The following is a 14,434-nucleotide window of genomic DNA, read 5'->3' as shown; positions in this document are numbered from 1 at the left end:
AAAATTATCTAAATGAGAAGAACCATCTTTGATCACTATTATTGAACATGAATGGTTTTTAAAAATGGCTTTTGCCATAGACTTAGTAAAGTTCCTTAATGAATTTAACCTAGAATTATAATGTAAAACAGCGTTTGTACATGAAACTTGTACAGCAGTAAAGTCATTCAATGACAACTAACATTGTTTGAATCACAAACACTGTCAAAGTGCTTTAATCACTTCTTCTGCTGTCAAAAGTTAAAAATCCAGATTTATATTCCCACACAAATTTGCAGTGGATGTAGTCGTGTACATGAATGTTGATAGTAGCATTATCTATATAATAACCAAAAAGTGAAAATGTCCCTGTTGTCCACCAACTGATGAATGGATGAACAAAATGTGATGAAATATTATTCAGCCACAAAAAGGAAAAAAGTCCTGTAACATGGATGACCCTTGAAAACATTATGGTAAATGAAAGAAGCCAGACAAATGGCCACATATTGCAGGATTCCATTTATATGAAATGTCCAGAATAGGCAAATCCACAGAGACAAAAAGTAGATTAGTAATTGCCCGGGGCTGGGAAGTTGAGGGGTAGGGTGGTGGTTACTACTAATGGTATGAGATTTCTTTTTGAGATGATGGAAATGATCTGGAAGTAGTAGTCATGGTTATACAACTTTGTGAATAAACTAAAAACCACTCAATTACACATTTTAAAGGGTGAATTTTGTCACCTAAAAAATAAGATACCTAAAAAATTAGGTACTCATCCAGAATAATCATTAAAATCAAAATCCTATTTAGAAATACACCTAAATTAGTATCTCTTTTATCCTCGGCCTCCCAAAGTGCTGGGATTACAGGCGTGAGCCACCGCACCCGGCCCTTTTTTTCTTTTATTTTTATTTCTTTTATTTTTTTTAAAGACGGGGTTTCACCATGTTGGTCAGGCTGGTCTTGAACTCCCAACCTCAGGTGATCCGCCCGCCTTGGCCTCCAAAGTGCTTGGATTACAGGCGTGAATAACCACGCCTGGCCACCGGCCCTTTTTTTTTTTAATTAAAAAAAATTTTTAAATTTGCTCCTGGGGTAAGAGACAAGGGAGCCAAAGGAAAGGGGAAAGCCAAAGGGCCCGTCAGGGAGACCCACCAACAAATGTGGTATGACCTGGTATTGGCAGGGACACCCACTGTGAAATCTTACATATAGAATATATAATGTATAGTCCTTTATTTAGCTGGTCTTATATATATGTGTGTATATATACATATATATGCATGCGTTATAGAAATATAAAGAATTTATATAATATTAAGGGTGTTGTGAGAAAGCCCACCAATCTTCGTTGAGAAGTGGCTCCCAGATCACAGGAGTCCCAACTAACTTGGCCAAGACAAAGTAGGTTCTGGGAGGTTCCAGGCGCACCCCCGTATATCTTAGCCCGATAGGATAGCCCGGAAGTTTATAAGACTACTACTAACACGTGACCAGCGTAGCCTCAGGGAAAAGGCGCAAGGTCCGGTCGTGACGTCATTTCTGCGCGACCCTCTTCTTGGCGTAGAATTTTCAGGTTGCTCCTGGGAGCTATGCCGAAAGTAGTGTCTAGGTCAGTAGTTTGCTCTGACACTCGGGACCGGGAGGAGTATGACGACGGTGAGAAGCCCCTCCATGTGTACTACTGTTTGTGCGGCCAGATGGTCCTAGTGCTGGGTGAGTAGCTGGGAACTGCGGGGGCGTCTGCAAGGAGCGAGACTTCTTGTTCTTGAAGGCGAATTTCCTGTGGCTGTGTTTTGGGAGCCACTTCTCAATGAAGATTGGTGGGTTTTCTCTCTCCGTCGAAATCCCCCCTGCACATCCCCGCCCCACTCCAGGGCATATTCTTTTTTTCCTGCTTTTTGTTTAGCTTGTGACTCTGTATCCAGACCTTCCTCAAAACTAAACTTCTTCAGGAAAACAAAAATAGAAGCACAAACATTGTATTTCCCTCTTACGCCACTGCCTTCAAAAACTACTGCCTCTAGAAACTTTATAACGTTTCTGCTGGATACCAAGATGCTGCATTGCTCTTATCTTACGATAAATGAAAGTAAAACCCTCCCTTGATCCTGTATTCCCCTCCAGCTGTAACCCCATTTCGTTGCTTCATTTATAGCAGAACTTCTCAAAAGAGTTGCCTATATTGGCTGTCTCTGCATCCTGACTTCTCATTCTCTCCTGACCTCACTTCAGGTAGGCTTTCCTTCCCACCTCATCATCTAAACCGTATTTGACAAGATTACTAACTGAACTCCATGTTACCAGTTATGTTGGTCAATTATCAATGTTCATTTTAGTTCTTCTCTCAATGGCATTTGACAGAGATAATTATTCCATTATTCTTGTAACACGTTTTTTATTTGCTTCCAAGACTCCATACTCTTCTGATTTTCTTTCCACCTCAGATTTTTCCCCTTCTTGTCTGGCTCTCTTTTCTCTCTCAGACTTTTAGGGATCCATTGCCCTAGAGCTCAGTACTCTGACCTATTCTCACTCTGTATCCACCCCCTCGGTGATCTTAGTCGTCCCCAAGCTTTAAATAGATAGTTACATGCTGGTAACTCCCAGATGTTCATCTTTAACCTGCACATCTTCTCAGACTGCAATTGCCTATTCAACATTTCCACTTGAACGTCTAATGGGCCTCTCAAATACATCATGTTGAAAATTGAATTCATGACCCTCTACACCTGCTCTCCAATTGCTCCTCTTGTAGTCATCGCTATTGCAGTCAGTAGTACTTCTATTCATCCAGTATCTCAGACTAAAATCTGGAACCACTCTTGACTGCTGTCACATACCTTACATCTGTCCAGTCCATCAAGAAATCCTGCAGGTGCTTTCTTGAGAATGTATGCAGGATGTGACTGCTTCTTACCACCTCCCTTTCTTTGTTTCTTTGTTCCTTTCTTTCTTTCTTTCTTGCAGGATGTGACTGCTTCTTACCACCTTCCTTCCTTCCTTCCTTCCTTCCTTCTTTCCTTCTTTTCTTTTCTTTTTCTCTTTCTCTCTCTTTCTCTTTCTTTTCTTTTCTTTTCTCTTTTCTCCTCCTCCTCTTCTTCTTCTTCTTCTTTCTTCTTTCTTCTTCTTCTTCTTTCTTCTTTCTTCTTTCTTCTTTCTTCTTTCTTCTTCTTCTTCTTCTTCTTCCCTTCCCTCCCCTTCCCCTTCCCCTTCCCCTTGCCCTTCCCTCTCTTCTCTTCTCTCTTCTCTTCTCTTCTCTCTTCTCTTCTCTTCTCTTCTCTTCTCTTCTCTTCTCTTCTCTTCTCCTCTTTTCTTTTCTTTTCTTTTCTTTTCTTTTCTTTTCTTTTCTTTTCTTTTCTTTTTGAGATGGAGTCTCCCTCTGTCACCCAGGCTGGAGTGCAGTGGTGTGGTCTTGGCTCACTGCAACCTCCGCCTCCCAGGTTCAAGCAGTTATCCTGCCTCAGCCTCCCAAATACCTGGGATTACAGGTGCATGCCACCAGGCCCAGCTAATTTTTGTATTTTTAGTAGAGATGGAGTTTCACCATGTTGGCCAGTCTGGTCTTGAACTCCTGATCTCAAGTAATCCACCCGCCTAGGCCTCCCAAAGTGCTGGGATAACAGGCGTGAGCCACTGCGCCTGGCCTACCACCTACATGTCGAACACTCTAGTCCAAGCTACCACCATCTTTCACCTGGATTGGCACAATAGTCTCTTGCCCTCGCTGCTCCCACTCTTCCACGTAGTAGCCAGGGTCCTGTTCAAAACCTATGGTTTCGTATAACACTGAGAATAAAACTAAAGTCCATCCATACCAAAACCCTTCATGATTGGGCCTCTGGCTACCTCTCAGGCTTCATCTCCCAGCAGTCTTTCCCTTGCTGATTGCACTCCAGCCACAGTGGCCTTCTTGCTTTTTCTCCATCATGTCAAAAGTGTTCCTGCTCCTCAGTGCCTTTGGAATTGGTATTTCTTCTGCCCCAAAAACTTTTCCCTCAGTGCCTCCTTACTTCATTCAGGTCTCTGCTGAAATGTCATTTCCTTAGAGAACTCTTCCCTGATAACCTTATCTAAAACAGCATCCCTGTCACTTTGTCCTCTTACCCAGCCTAATTTTTTAAATTAGCGGTTATCACTGCCGAAGATCATATTATTATTTTAAAATATGTTGCCTCTTCCACTAGAATGTAAGCTTTATCAGGGCGGGGACTTTCTTTCTTTTCTTTTCTTTTTTTTTTTTTTTTTTTGTATGGTTTTTTTTTTTGGGACAGGGTCTAGCTCTTGTTGCCCAGGCTGGAGTGCAATGGCACGATCTTGGCTTACTGCAACCTCCTCCTCCCAGGTTCAAGTGATTCTCCTGCCTCAGCCTCCCGAGTACCTGGGATTACAGGTGACTGCCACCATGCCCGGCTAATTTTTGTATTTTTAGTAGTGATGGGGTTTCCCCATGTTGGCCAGGCTGGTCTCCAATTCCTGACCTCAGGTGATCTGGCCGCCTCAGCCTCCCAAAGTGTTGGATTTTACGCGTGAGCCACCGTGTCTGGCCTGTTATATCAATTTTCAATCTGCTTTACAACTGTACCTAATTTGTTTACTGTGTTTTCATATTAAAACTCCTCCAAATAGGATAGATCATTTGTATCCTATATATATCATATCACTTACCCTCCTCCTTCTCTTTTTTTTTGACAGAGTCTTGCTCTCTGTTGCCCAGGCTGGAGTGCAGTGGTGTGATATCAGCTTATTGCAGCCTCCGCCTCCCAGGTTCAAGTGATTCTCCCACCTCAACCTCCCAAGTAGCTGGGATTATAGGCCCTGCCATCATGCCTGGTTAATTTTTGTATTTTTGTAGAGATGAGGTTTTACCATGTTGGCCAGACTGATCTTGAACTTCTGACCTCAGGTGATCTGCCTGCCTCAGCCTCCCAAAGTGCTGGGATTACAGGTGTGAGCCACCACGCCTGGCCTCTTTTTTTTTTTTTTTTTAAACAGAGACAGGATCTCACTGTGTTGCCAAGGCAGGAGTACAGTGGCTATTCACAGGCACAATCATGGCACATGATAGCATTGCACTCCTGTCCTCAAGCAGTCATCCTGCCTCATCCTCCTGAGTAGCTAGGACTGTAGGTACACGCCACCTCACCCAGCCTTTCTCCTTTTCTTAGCACATACCCACTTTTCCCAGTGCTTCCTTGTAGGCATTCCAGCATGCTTGATTGTGTCTCCTGATTCATGCATTATAACACAAACCAAGTGTACTATGATCACAGAATTGCAGTACTGGGAAGGACTTTTGAGATAATATCATCTACTCATCTTTCAAATGAGGCAAAAGTCTCTGAAGGAGGAAGTGATTTGCCAAAGATCACCAAGGTAGTAACAGAGCTGGAACCAAAACCAAGATCTCCTAACAGCAAGTCATTTTTAGTTGGAACATTCAATAATAGGCTTCAATAAGCATAGTAATTGTAGTAGCAAATTCTAATGCCAGGGGCCCCATTGAAAACATCTCAGGATATTTTGCAGTGACTCTAGTGACACAATCTCTCTATTCCTTCAGATTGCCAGTTAGAGAAATTGCCCATGAGACCCCGGGACCGGTCCCGTGTGATTGATGCTGCCAAACATGCCCATAAGTTTTGTAACACAGAAGACGAGGAGACTACGTATCTGCGGAGGTAAGAGGCTGATGCTCCCTGTTTAGGATTTTCCTATTGTGTTGGAGTCTATTTCTGAAGAATATAAATATCACATCTAAGGCCAGGCGCAGTGGCTCATGCCTGTAATCCTAGCATTTTGGGAGGCCAAGGCGGGTGGATTGCGAGGTCGGGAGTTCGAGACCAGCCTGGCCAACATGGTGAAACCCTGTCTCTACTAAAAATACAAAAATTAGCTGGGTGTGATGGCTATGTCAGGTACTCGGGAGGCTGAGGCAGGAGAATTTCTTGAACCCAGGAGGCGGAGGTTGCAGTGAACTGAGACCGCACCATTGCACTCCAGCCTGGGTGACAGATCAGGACTCTGTCTCAAAAAAAAAAAAAGTTACATCTATTGTTGAACAGGTCATTTGGGCCCAATACTTTGACATTTGTGGTGGTTTTCTAACTTCTGTTAATGCAGTGATATCTTTAGTGGGCTTTGTTGAAATGGTGGTCAGATGTGGTTACATTGCTTTTTTTTGTTTTTGAGATGGAGTCTCACTTACTCTGTTGCTCAGGCTGGAGTGTAATGGCATAATCTCGGCTTACTACAGTCTCCACCTCCTAGGTTCAAGCAACTCTCCTGCCTCATCCTCCCCAGTAGCTGGGATTACAGACATGTACCACCACGCCCAGCTAAGTTTTGTATTTTTAGTAGAGATGAGGTTTCACCATGTTGGCCAGGCTGGTCTCGAACTTCTGGCCTCAAGTGATCCTCTCTGCTCAGCCTCCCAAAGTGCTGGGATTACAGGCATAAGCTACTGTGCCTAGCTCCTCCATTGCCATTTGATAGCTGTGGTTTGTTTACCAATACAGGTTTAAATGAGTTCATTCAACCTGTAATCTTGTGGAGCATACCATGTGCCAGGCATTGGGCTAGGTACTGGATCTGTGAAGATGAATAAGGTATGATTTTTATAATTTTTTTTTTTTTGAGAAGGAGTCTTACTCTGTCGCCTGGCTGGAGTGCAGTGGTGCAATCGTGGCTCACTGCAACCTCCACCCCCAGGTTCAAGCAATTCTCCTGCCTCAGCCTCCTGAGTAGTTGTGACTACAGGCATGTGCCACCATGCCATGCTATTTTTTTGTATTTTAGTAGAGACGGGGTTTCGCCATGTTGACGAGGATGGTCTTGATCTCCTGACCTCGTGATCCACCCGCCTCAACCTCCCAAAGTGCTGGGATTACAGGCATGAGCCACCACCCCCTGCCCGATTTTTACTATTAAAGAGTTCATGACTTTGAGGGAATGACTCCTGTTGTGATAGGAAAAAATACTGGTCTTCTGAACAAAAGGAAAAACAGGTGGGAGTGGGTCATTTTTTCTGAATGGTAGCCAGGAAAGTCTTCTAAAGATGATGGCATTTGTGTTTAGCCTGAACTAGGATTTCACCAAGGAGATGAAGGGAATGAGGAGCATTCCAGGTAGAAGGAATATGGAAGCATTAGAAACATCAAACACGATGCGCTTTAGAAATCTGAATTGTCCTTCATGACTGGAGCACAGGTTACTTTACAGGAAGGGGTTCATGCATACTGGGATGAGGACAGAGTAAAGTGCAGAAGTGGACAAGTTTGGCCTTAATCTGTAGGCAATGAAGAGCCATCTCTGGTTTTCAAGCAGGGGAGTGATGTGGTTAGCTCTGTTTTAGATTTGGGAGTCCTTGCTATATATGTGAAATTGAAACCTGGGAAGGGATAAAATTACAGAGTGTGGAGCAAGCAGAGAAGACTGAATATTTAAAAGGCAGATAAAAGAGTTGGAACAGAACCAGAAGAACCTGGTGATGCGGAAGACAGGAGAGAGTATCACGAAGTGTACGGGGGTTTGGCTAGGGGACTGTCAGTAACAGGTGCCAGAAGTCATGGAAAGGTCAATCCTAGGGAATTAAAAAATCCGTCCATTCATGCAGCAAATATTTCATTTACCGAGTTCCTACTGTGTTCCAGGTGCTATCCTAGAAGTCTGGAATATACCAGTGTATTAGTTTACTAGAGCTGCCATAATAAAGTACTACAGCCTGGGTGTGGTGGCTCATGCCTGTAATCCCAGCACTTTGGGAGGCTGAGTTGGGTGGATCACTTGAGGCCAGGAGTTTGAGACCAGGCTGGCCAATGTGGTGAAACCCCATCATCTCTACTAAAAATACAAAAATTAGCTGGGCATGGTGGCTTGTGAGCCTGTAATCCCAGCTACTCGGGAGGCTGAGATAGGAGAATTGCTTGAATGGGGAGACAGAGGTTGCAATGAGGTGAGACTGTGCCACTGCACTCTAGCTTGGGTGACACAGTGAGACTCTGTCTCAAAAAAAAAAAAGAAAGTAGTACAAACTGGGTGGCCTAAAACAATAGAAATTGTGGAATAATTGTGGAGGCTAGAAGTCTGAAATCAAGGTGCTGGTAAGGCCCTGCTCTCTCTGAAGATTGTAGGGGAAAATCCTGCTTTGCCTCATTCCTGGCTTTTGGTGTTTGCCAGCAATCCTTGGCATTCCTTGGCTTGTATTGTAAATGTATCACTCCAGTCAGTGCTTGCATCATCACATGGCATTCTCCCTTTGTCTGTTCTTTTCTTATAAGGACGCCAGTCATATTGGATTAAGGGCCCATCCTACTCTAGTATGACATCATTTTAACTTAACTAATTATATCTGCATCATCACTATTTCCAAATAAGGTCACATTCCGAGGTTCCTAGATGGATGTGAGTTTTTTTTCTTTTCTTTTTTTTTTTTGAGATGGTGCTTGCTACCATGCCTGGCTAGTTTTTGTATTTTTAGTAGAGACGGGGTTTCTCCATGTTGGCCAGGCTGTTCTCGAACTGTTGACCTCAAGTGATCCATCTGCCTTAGCCTCCCAAAGTGCTGGGATTATAGGTGTGAGCCACTGGACCCAGCCTTTTTTTTTTTTTTTTTTTAAGGCAGGGTCTTGCTCTGTCACCCAGGCTGAAGTGCAGTGGCACAGTCACGGCTCACTGTAGCCCTGTCCTTCTGGGCTCAAGCGATCCTCACACCTCAGCTTCCCTAGTAGCTGGGACTATAGGTATGTGCCACCACGCCCAGCTAATTTTTTGTTTGTAGAGTTGGGTGTCACCATGTTGCCCAGGTTGGTCTCGAACTCCTGGACTCAAGTGATTCTCGCACCTTGGCCTCCCAGAGTGCTGGACTCATAGGCATGAGCCACTGTGCCCGGCCAGAATGTGGTGAATTTTTTTTTTTTTTTGAAACTGAGTCTTGCTCTGTCACCCAAGGCTGGAGTACAATGGAGTGATCTCAGCTCACTGCAACCTCTGCCTCCCAGGTTCAAGCAATTCTCCTGCCTCAGCTTCCTGAATAATTGGAATTACAGTCACCCACCAACATGCCCAGCTAATTTTTGTATTTTAGTAGAGATGGGGTTTCGTCATGTTGGTCAGGCTGGTCTCGAACTCCTGACCTCAGGTGATCTGCCCAACTCGGCCTCCCAATATGCTGGGATTACAGGCATGAGCCACCATGCCAGGCCTAGCTACATTTACTTTAAGATGCCAAACAGTTTTTAGCCCACACTAATGAAAAGAGTTAGAAAATACTGCTAGGTGACTTTTGGTAGCAAATCAGGCATCAAGCACCGTTATGATAACTGGGTTTTTAGAATGGAGCAACTGAAGAGAAAATTGGTTAAATACAAGATACAACTGGAAGCACAGATTATATAACTTAGGAAATTTGCAAAGGAAGGCCCGCCAGGAAATATCAGGAAATCGTTGATTATGTATGGTATATAGATAGGAAGGTTCCTAAATAACATCTGATATCGAAGGCTAATTCATTCTCTGTGCTTTGTCTCCCTCTATTACTTAGGTTTGTGAGTTTGAAAATTATCAGCTGACTATATTCAGGATCATTCAGTTTTTATTATCTATATTATATTTATGTATCATTACATGTAAGTGTTGTGTGTATTAATTTAGTATGTGTTATTTAGTTAATATAGAAAGTAATCTAACAACACAACTGGACCACAGGTTCCTAAGGCACTGTATGGTAGATGCCCTTACCTCTAGGCCAGAAAACTGCTGGATAGCCCTAGATTGAAGTAGAAACCCCAAATTCAACTGGCCTGCTCTTGGAGGTGAGCCAGCTTTAGGCCTAGCCTTATTGTCAGGTAGTGCTCAGGCCAGTGGCCTCTCACCAAATGACTCTGTTGGGCTGCAGCTCTTAGAGTTTACCAGCAAGCCATGGTAAACTTCCCCCTTGGTTGCTATAGTTACTGCTCTAATTATAGATAGTCTTTCCAAGGACCCACTCAGTGGGCTTCTCTGTCAGTCAGGGTGGAATTTTTCTCTGCTCTTACCTTTTCCTCTTTTTAAAATCCAGCTGCCTATGGGAAGCACCAGTTACAGAAAATAGCCATCTCCCAACACATGCCCTGGAGCTCATCACTTTCTACCTCCAAGGCTCTCCATTCTAAAGTAACCCTCCTTTGACTCTATCATTCTCTAGTACCCTGTTTCCCTTCACCGACTGCTCTCCCAGTTGCAAATTGAGTGAGTGCTTTTCTGTCCACATCTTTGTTGACCATGTGTCCCTTGATGCAGTCTCTTCACTTGATTTTTGTGAAGCTGCTCTTGTGAGTCTCCTTCTTCTTTGGCCTTCTCAATCTTTTGGATTCTTTTTCTTCTGCCTGCCCCTCAACTATTGGTATTCCCCATGGTTCTGACCTTGCTTTTGTCCCCATTGTCTTTATGCCTTCCTTGGGCATTCTCATCACCTTACATGGCATTAGTTACACTTACATTTTTATGCGGATGATAAAATCTAAATCTGCTTGCTGTGCCTTCCTGTGTCCCGGAACTGTATAGCTAACTGCCTACTCTCCCTCTTCACCTGATGTCCTACCTCTCAGATCCAACATGATGAAGACCAAACTCATCATTTCTCTACTGTGGACACTACCACAGATTGATTCACTCAGCACCACTCCAACACTCTTCTGCTATACCCTCCTATACAAGTGTGTCTGTAAAGTTAGAGTGCATATTCCAGTCCCCTTCCCCCCAGCAACTAAGATTCTGAATATGACTTAGCTTTTGCCAAGCAAAAGAGATGGAAGTAGATGTCAGCTGATGGGCGCCTTCAAGCCTTTTTTACTCTTTTGTCATTCCATCCTGCTTCTTGGGAAATGGACGTGATAATTGGAGCACTAGCAGCCAGCCTGGGACTGGGAAGGAGAGGCCACAAGAATTGCAGAGCCTTTGTCCTGCTACCCTTGGGTCTCAACCAGTGCTCAGAACTGCCTGCCTCCTGATGTCTTTTACATGAGAGAACAAGCTCTTTTGTTGAAGCCATTGTAGTCAGGTCTCCGTTACTATTAGCCAAATGCTATTCCTTCTTCCTATGATGACACCAGGATTCGTGCAGTGGCTCCAGCCAGAAATCTGGGAGTCAGTCGGTCTTTGTCTCATCTGTTCCCACAATCACACCATCCCCTGCACATATCTAGTCACTCACCATGTGCTGTCGGTTCTGCCTTCTAATCTCTTTTGTGGCTGCTCCCTCCTGTTCATCTCTGCTGCACTGCCATTATTCTAGTACCCCAGATCATTTGCTTAGACTACTGATGCGGCCTCTTACCTGGTCTTTTGGTCTCTAGTTTTGCTCTCCTCCAGTCTATCCTTTACTGCCTGAATTGTCTAAGATGCATATTATGTCAATCACCTGCTTCAAATCTGTTAGTGACTCTTCATCACTTAGAGCAATGCCTTTTCAGACATTTTTAAAGGAAAAATCCTTTCTTTAATTAAATTCTTACCCAGAAGTATAAACATATAAGACTGGTAAGCAGAAAGCTACTCTGAGTGGGGAAGAATCTAGCCCAATCCATTAAGGACTCCTCCTTCCTTTCCATCTGATTTCAGTTAGGGATCATTGTGGGGTACAAGGAAAAAACTCCTAGTTAGCTGGACAAAATCTAAGCCTGGGACGGGTGCTGTGGCTCACACCTGTAATCCCAGCACTTTGGGAGGCTAAGGTGAGTGGATCACAAGATCAGGAGTTCAAGACCAGCCTGGCCAAGATGGTGAAACCCCGTTTCTACTAAAAATACAAAAATAGCTGGGCGTGGTGGTGGGCATCTGTAATCACAGCTACTCGGGAAGCTGAGGCAGAGAATTGCTTGAACCTGGAAGGCGGAGGTTGCAGTGAGACGAGACCGCACCGTTGCACTTCAGCCCGGGCAATAGAGCGAGACTCTGTCTCAGGAAAAGAAAAAAATCTAAGCCTGAATGGGCTGTATGATCTATCCATCCTCATCTTCTTGTACTCTCTTGATTCTTTTTAAAAGAACAAACATTTATCATTTTATATACTTTCTGTGGGTCAGTAATTCAAGAGCAAACTTAGCTAGGTGGTTCTGGTCTCTCATGAAGCTGTGATTAAGAAGATGACCATGTAAACAGTCATCTGAAGTCTTTTTTTTTTTTTTTTTTTTTGAGACAGAGTCCCACTCTGTCACCCAGGCTAGAGTGCAGTGGCACAATCACAGCTCACTTCAGCCTTGAACTCCTGGGCTCGTGATCTTCCCATCTCAGCCTCCTGAGTAGATGGGACCACAGGCATGTGCCACCATGCCTGGCTAATTTTTAAATTCTTTTGTAAACACGATCTTGCTACGTTGCCCAGGCTGGTCTTGAACTCCTAGGCTCAAGCAGTCCCCCTGCCTTGTCCTTCCAAAATGCTGGGATTACAGGTGTGAGCCACCATGCCTGGCCTGAAATCTTAATTAGGACTGGAGATTCTTCTTCCAAGGTATCTCACGTGGTTGGCAGCTGAGTGCTAACTGTTGGCAAGAAGTCTCAGTTTCTCATCACAGGGATCTTTCCATAAGGCCACTTGAGTATCCTCATGACATAGCAGCTGGCTTCCCAGAATGTAAGTAATTCAGGAGAGCAAGGCAGAAGCTGCAATGTCTTTTATGGCTATGACTCAGAAGGCACACACAATCGTTTCTGTGATGTCCTATTGTTGTCACAAGTCAGTGCTATTCATTGTGGGAGGTGACTGTACAAGAATGTTAGTGCTAGGTACAAGGATCATTGGGGGCCGTCTTAGAGGCTGGCTACCACAGCCAGAATGGAGAATTTTTTTTTTTTTTTTTTTTTTTGTGATAACGGGGGTTTTCTCTGTTGCCCAAGCTGGAGTACAGTAGAGTGATCTTGGCTCAGTGCAACTTCTACCTCTGGGGTTCAAGCAATTCTCTGGCTTTAGCCTCCCCAGTAGCTGGGATTACAGGCACCACCATGCCTGGCTAATTTTTGTATTTTCAGTAGAGACAGGGTTTCACCATGTTGGCCATGCTCGAACTGGCCTGACCTGAGGTGATCCACCCGCTTTGGCCTTCCAAAGTACTGGGATTACAGGTGTGAGCCACCGCGCCCAGCTGAGAATGTTTTGTTTTGTTTTGTTGTTGGTCACAGAGTCTTCCCTATCTCATATATTCCTTGAGATTCAGGGTAGGAAAGAAAATCAAGGTCAATTATCTTAAACATCTAGCTCGTATCAATCACTTCTTTATAATCATACCACTTAAAATCCTTACCTCCATTTACATTAAAGTCTCATTATTTCAATAAGATGAACTTTTTGAGAGCAGGGACCCTGCCTTATATTTCTGAAACCCTTAGGACAGACATCTTGCCTGCTTCTTGGCACATGGTTAGAAATAGATACATTTTTATAAACTTGACAAAATCCAGTTTGTCATTGGTACTTGAAGATTTAACTCATTAAGAAATACAGAGCCCCATTTGTTTAATATTTCTGTATGTTTTGAAAGCTTGAACTTATGGGATTGGCTGACTTCAGGATTCTAGGAGAAGTTCATTCTTTTTATGGTGAATCTCTCCTTTCAGTCTGGGGTTGAATTTAGTCCCAGTGGGACCAGACAAGGTATACAGAATCAAAAATATTGTTAGTGCCCTGATCCAGTGATGCCAATGAATTGGAGCAGCTTTGACATAAATAATACTGGTAAGTGGAGAGGCAGAACCTTAAAGATGATGGTCAGCACAGTCTGTATAGTTATATCCCAAGCAGTACCACTTTGTGACTTTGGGTGAGTAATCTTTCAGGCCCCCAATTTCCTTATCCTTCAACTGGGAAAATAATACCCATGTGTTATCAAAGAGCAACTGAAAGTCTCCTACAGTACCAGAAGGACTGTAAATAGTGATAATGACTTTGGAAAGCACTTTGGCAACATCCAGTACAGCTAAAAATGCACATAATGTATGCCTCAGCAATTCTGCTTTTCATTTGCACCTTAGCAAAGTGATTCTCAACCTTCACTGTGTGCTAGAATCATCTGAAGGAATTTTTGTTTTTGCTTGAGACGGAGTCTTGCTCTGTCGCCCAAGCTAGATTGCAGTGGCACAATCTCGGTTCACTGCAACCTCCGCCTCCTGGGTTCAAGTAATTTTCCTGCTTCAGCCTCCCGAGTAGCTGGGATTACAGGCGCCCCCCACCACACCCAGCTAATTTTTGTATTTTTAGTAGAGACGGTGTGTCACCATCTTGACCAGGCTGGTCTCAAACTCCTGACCTTGTGATCCACCCACCTTGGTCCCCCAAAGTGCTGGAATTATAGCTGTGAGCCACTGGGTCTATCTGGAGTTTTTTTTTTTTTGTTTTGTTTTGTTTTTCTAATTTGAATGCCTCAGCTTTACCCTCAGAGATTTAGTTTCTTTTTTTTTTTTTTTTTTGAGACAGAGT

The 14,434-nt window shown here is 43.7% G+C and overlaps 1 protein-coding gene across 1 annotated transcript in view; it reads left to right on the top strand.

Moving 5' to 3' along the window:
- The first annotated feature begins 1,488 nt into the window (after positions 1–1,488).
- The window catches only part of CUNHXorf56 (chromosome unknown CXorf56 homolog), a 26,469-nt gene continuing 13,523 nt past the window's right edge, over positions 1,489–14,434 (top strand). Inside the window, exons 1-2 of the mRNA XM_032258358.1 lie at positions 1,489–1,701; positions 5,549–5,666. Coding sequence (XP_032114249.1) covers positions 1,578–1,701; positions 5,549–5,666 — 242 coding nt within the window. The 5' untranslated portion in view covers positions 1,489–1,577. The remainder of the gene's footprint in view (positions 1,702–5,548; positions 5,667–14,434) is intronic.

The sequence above is a fragment of the Sapajus apella genome, unplaced genomic scaffold (genome assembly GCF_009761245.1).
Source record: "Sapajus apella isolate SASKATOON/1434 unplaced genomic scaffold, GSC_monkey_1.0 scaffold102, whole genome shotgun sequence".
NCBI lineage: Eukaryota > Metazoa > Chordata > Mammalia > Primates > Cebidae > Sapajus > Sapajus apella.
Note: the sequence above shows the minus strand (reverse complement) of the source record. Positions and strands in the feature narration are given on the sequence as shown.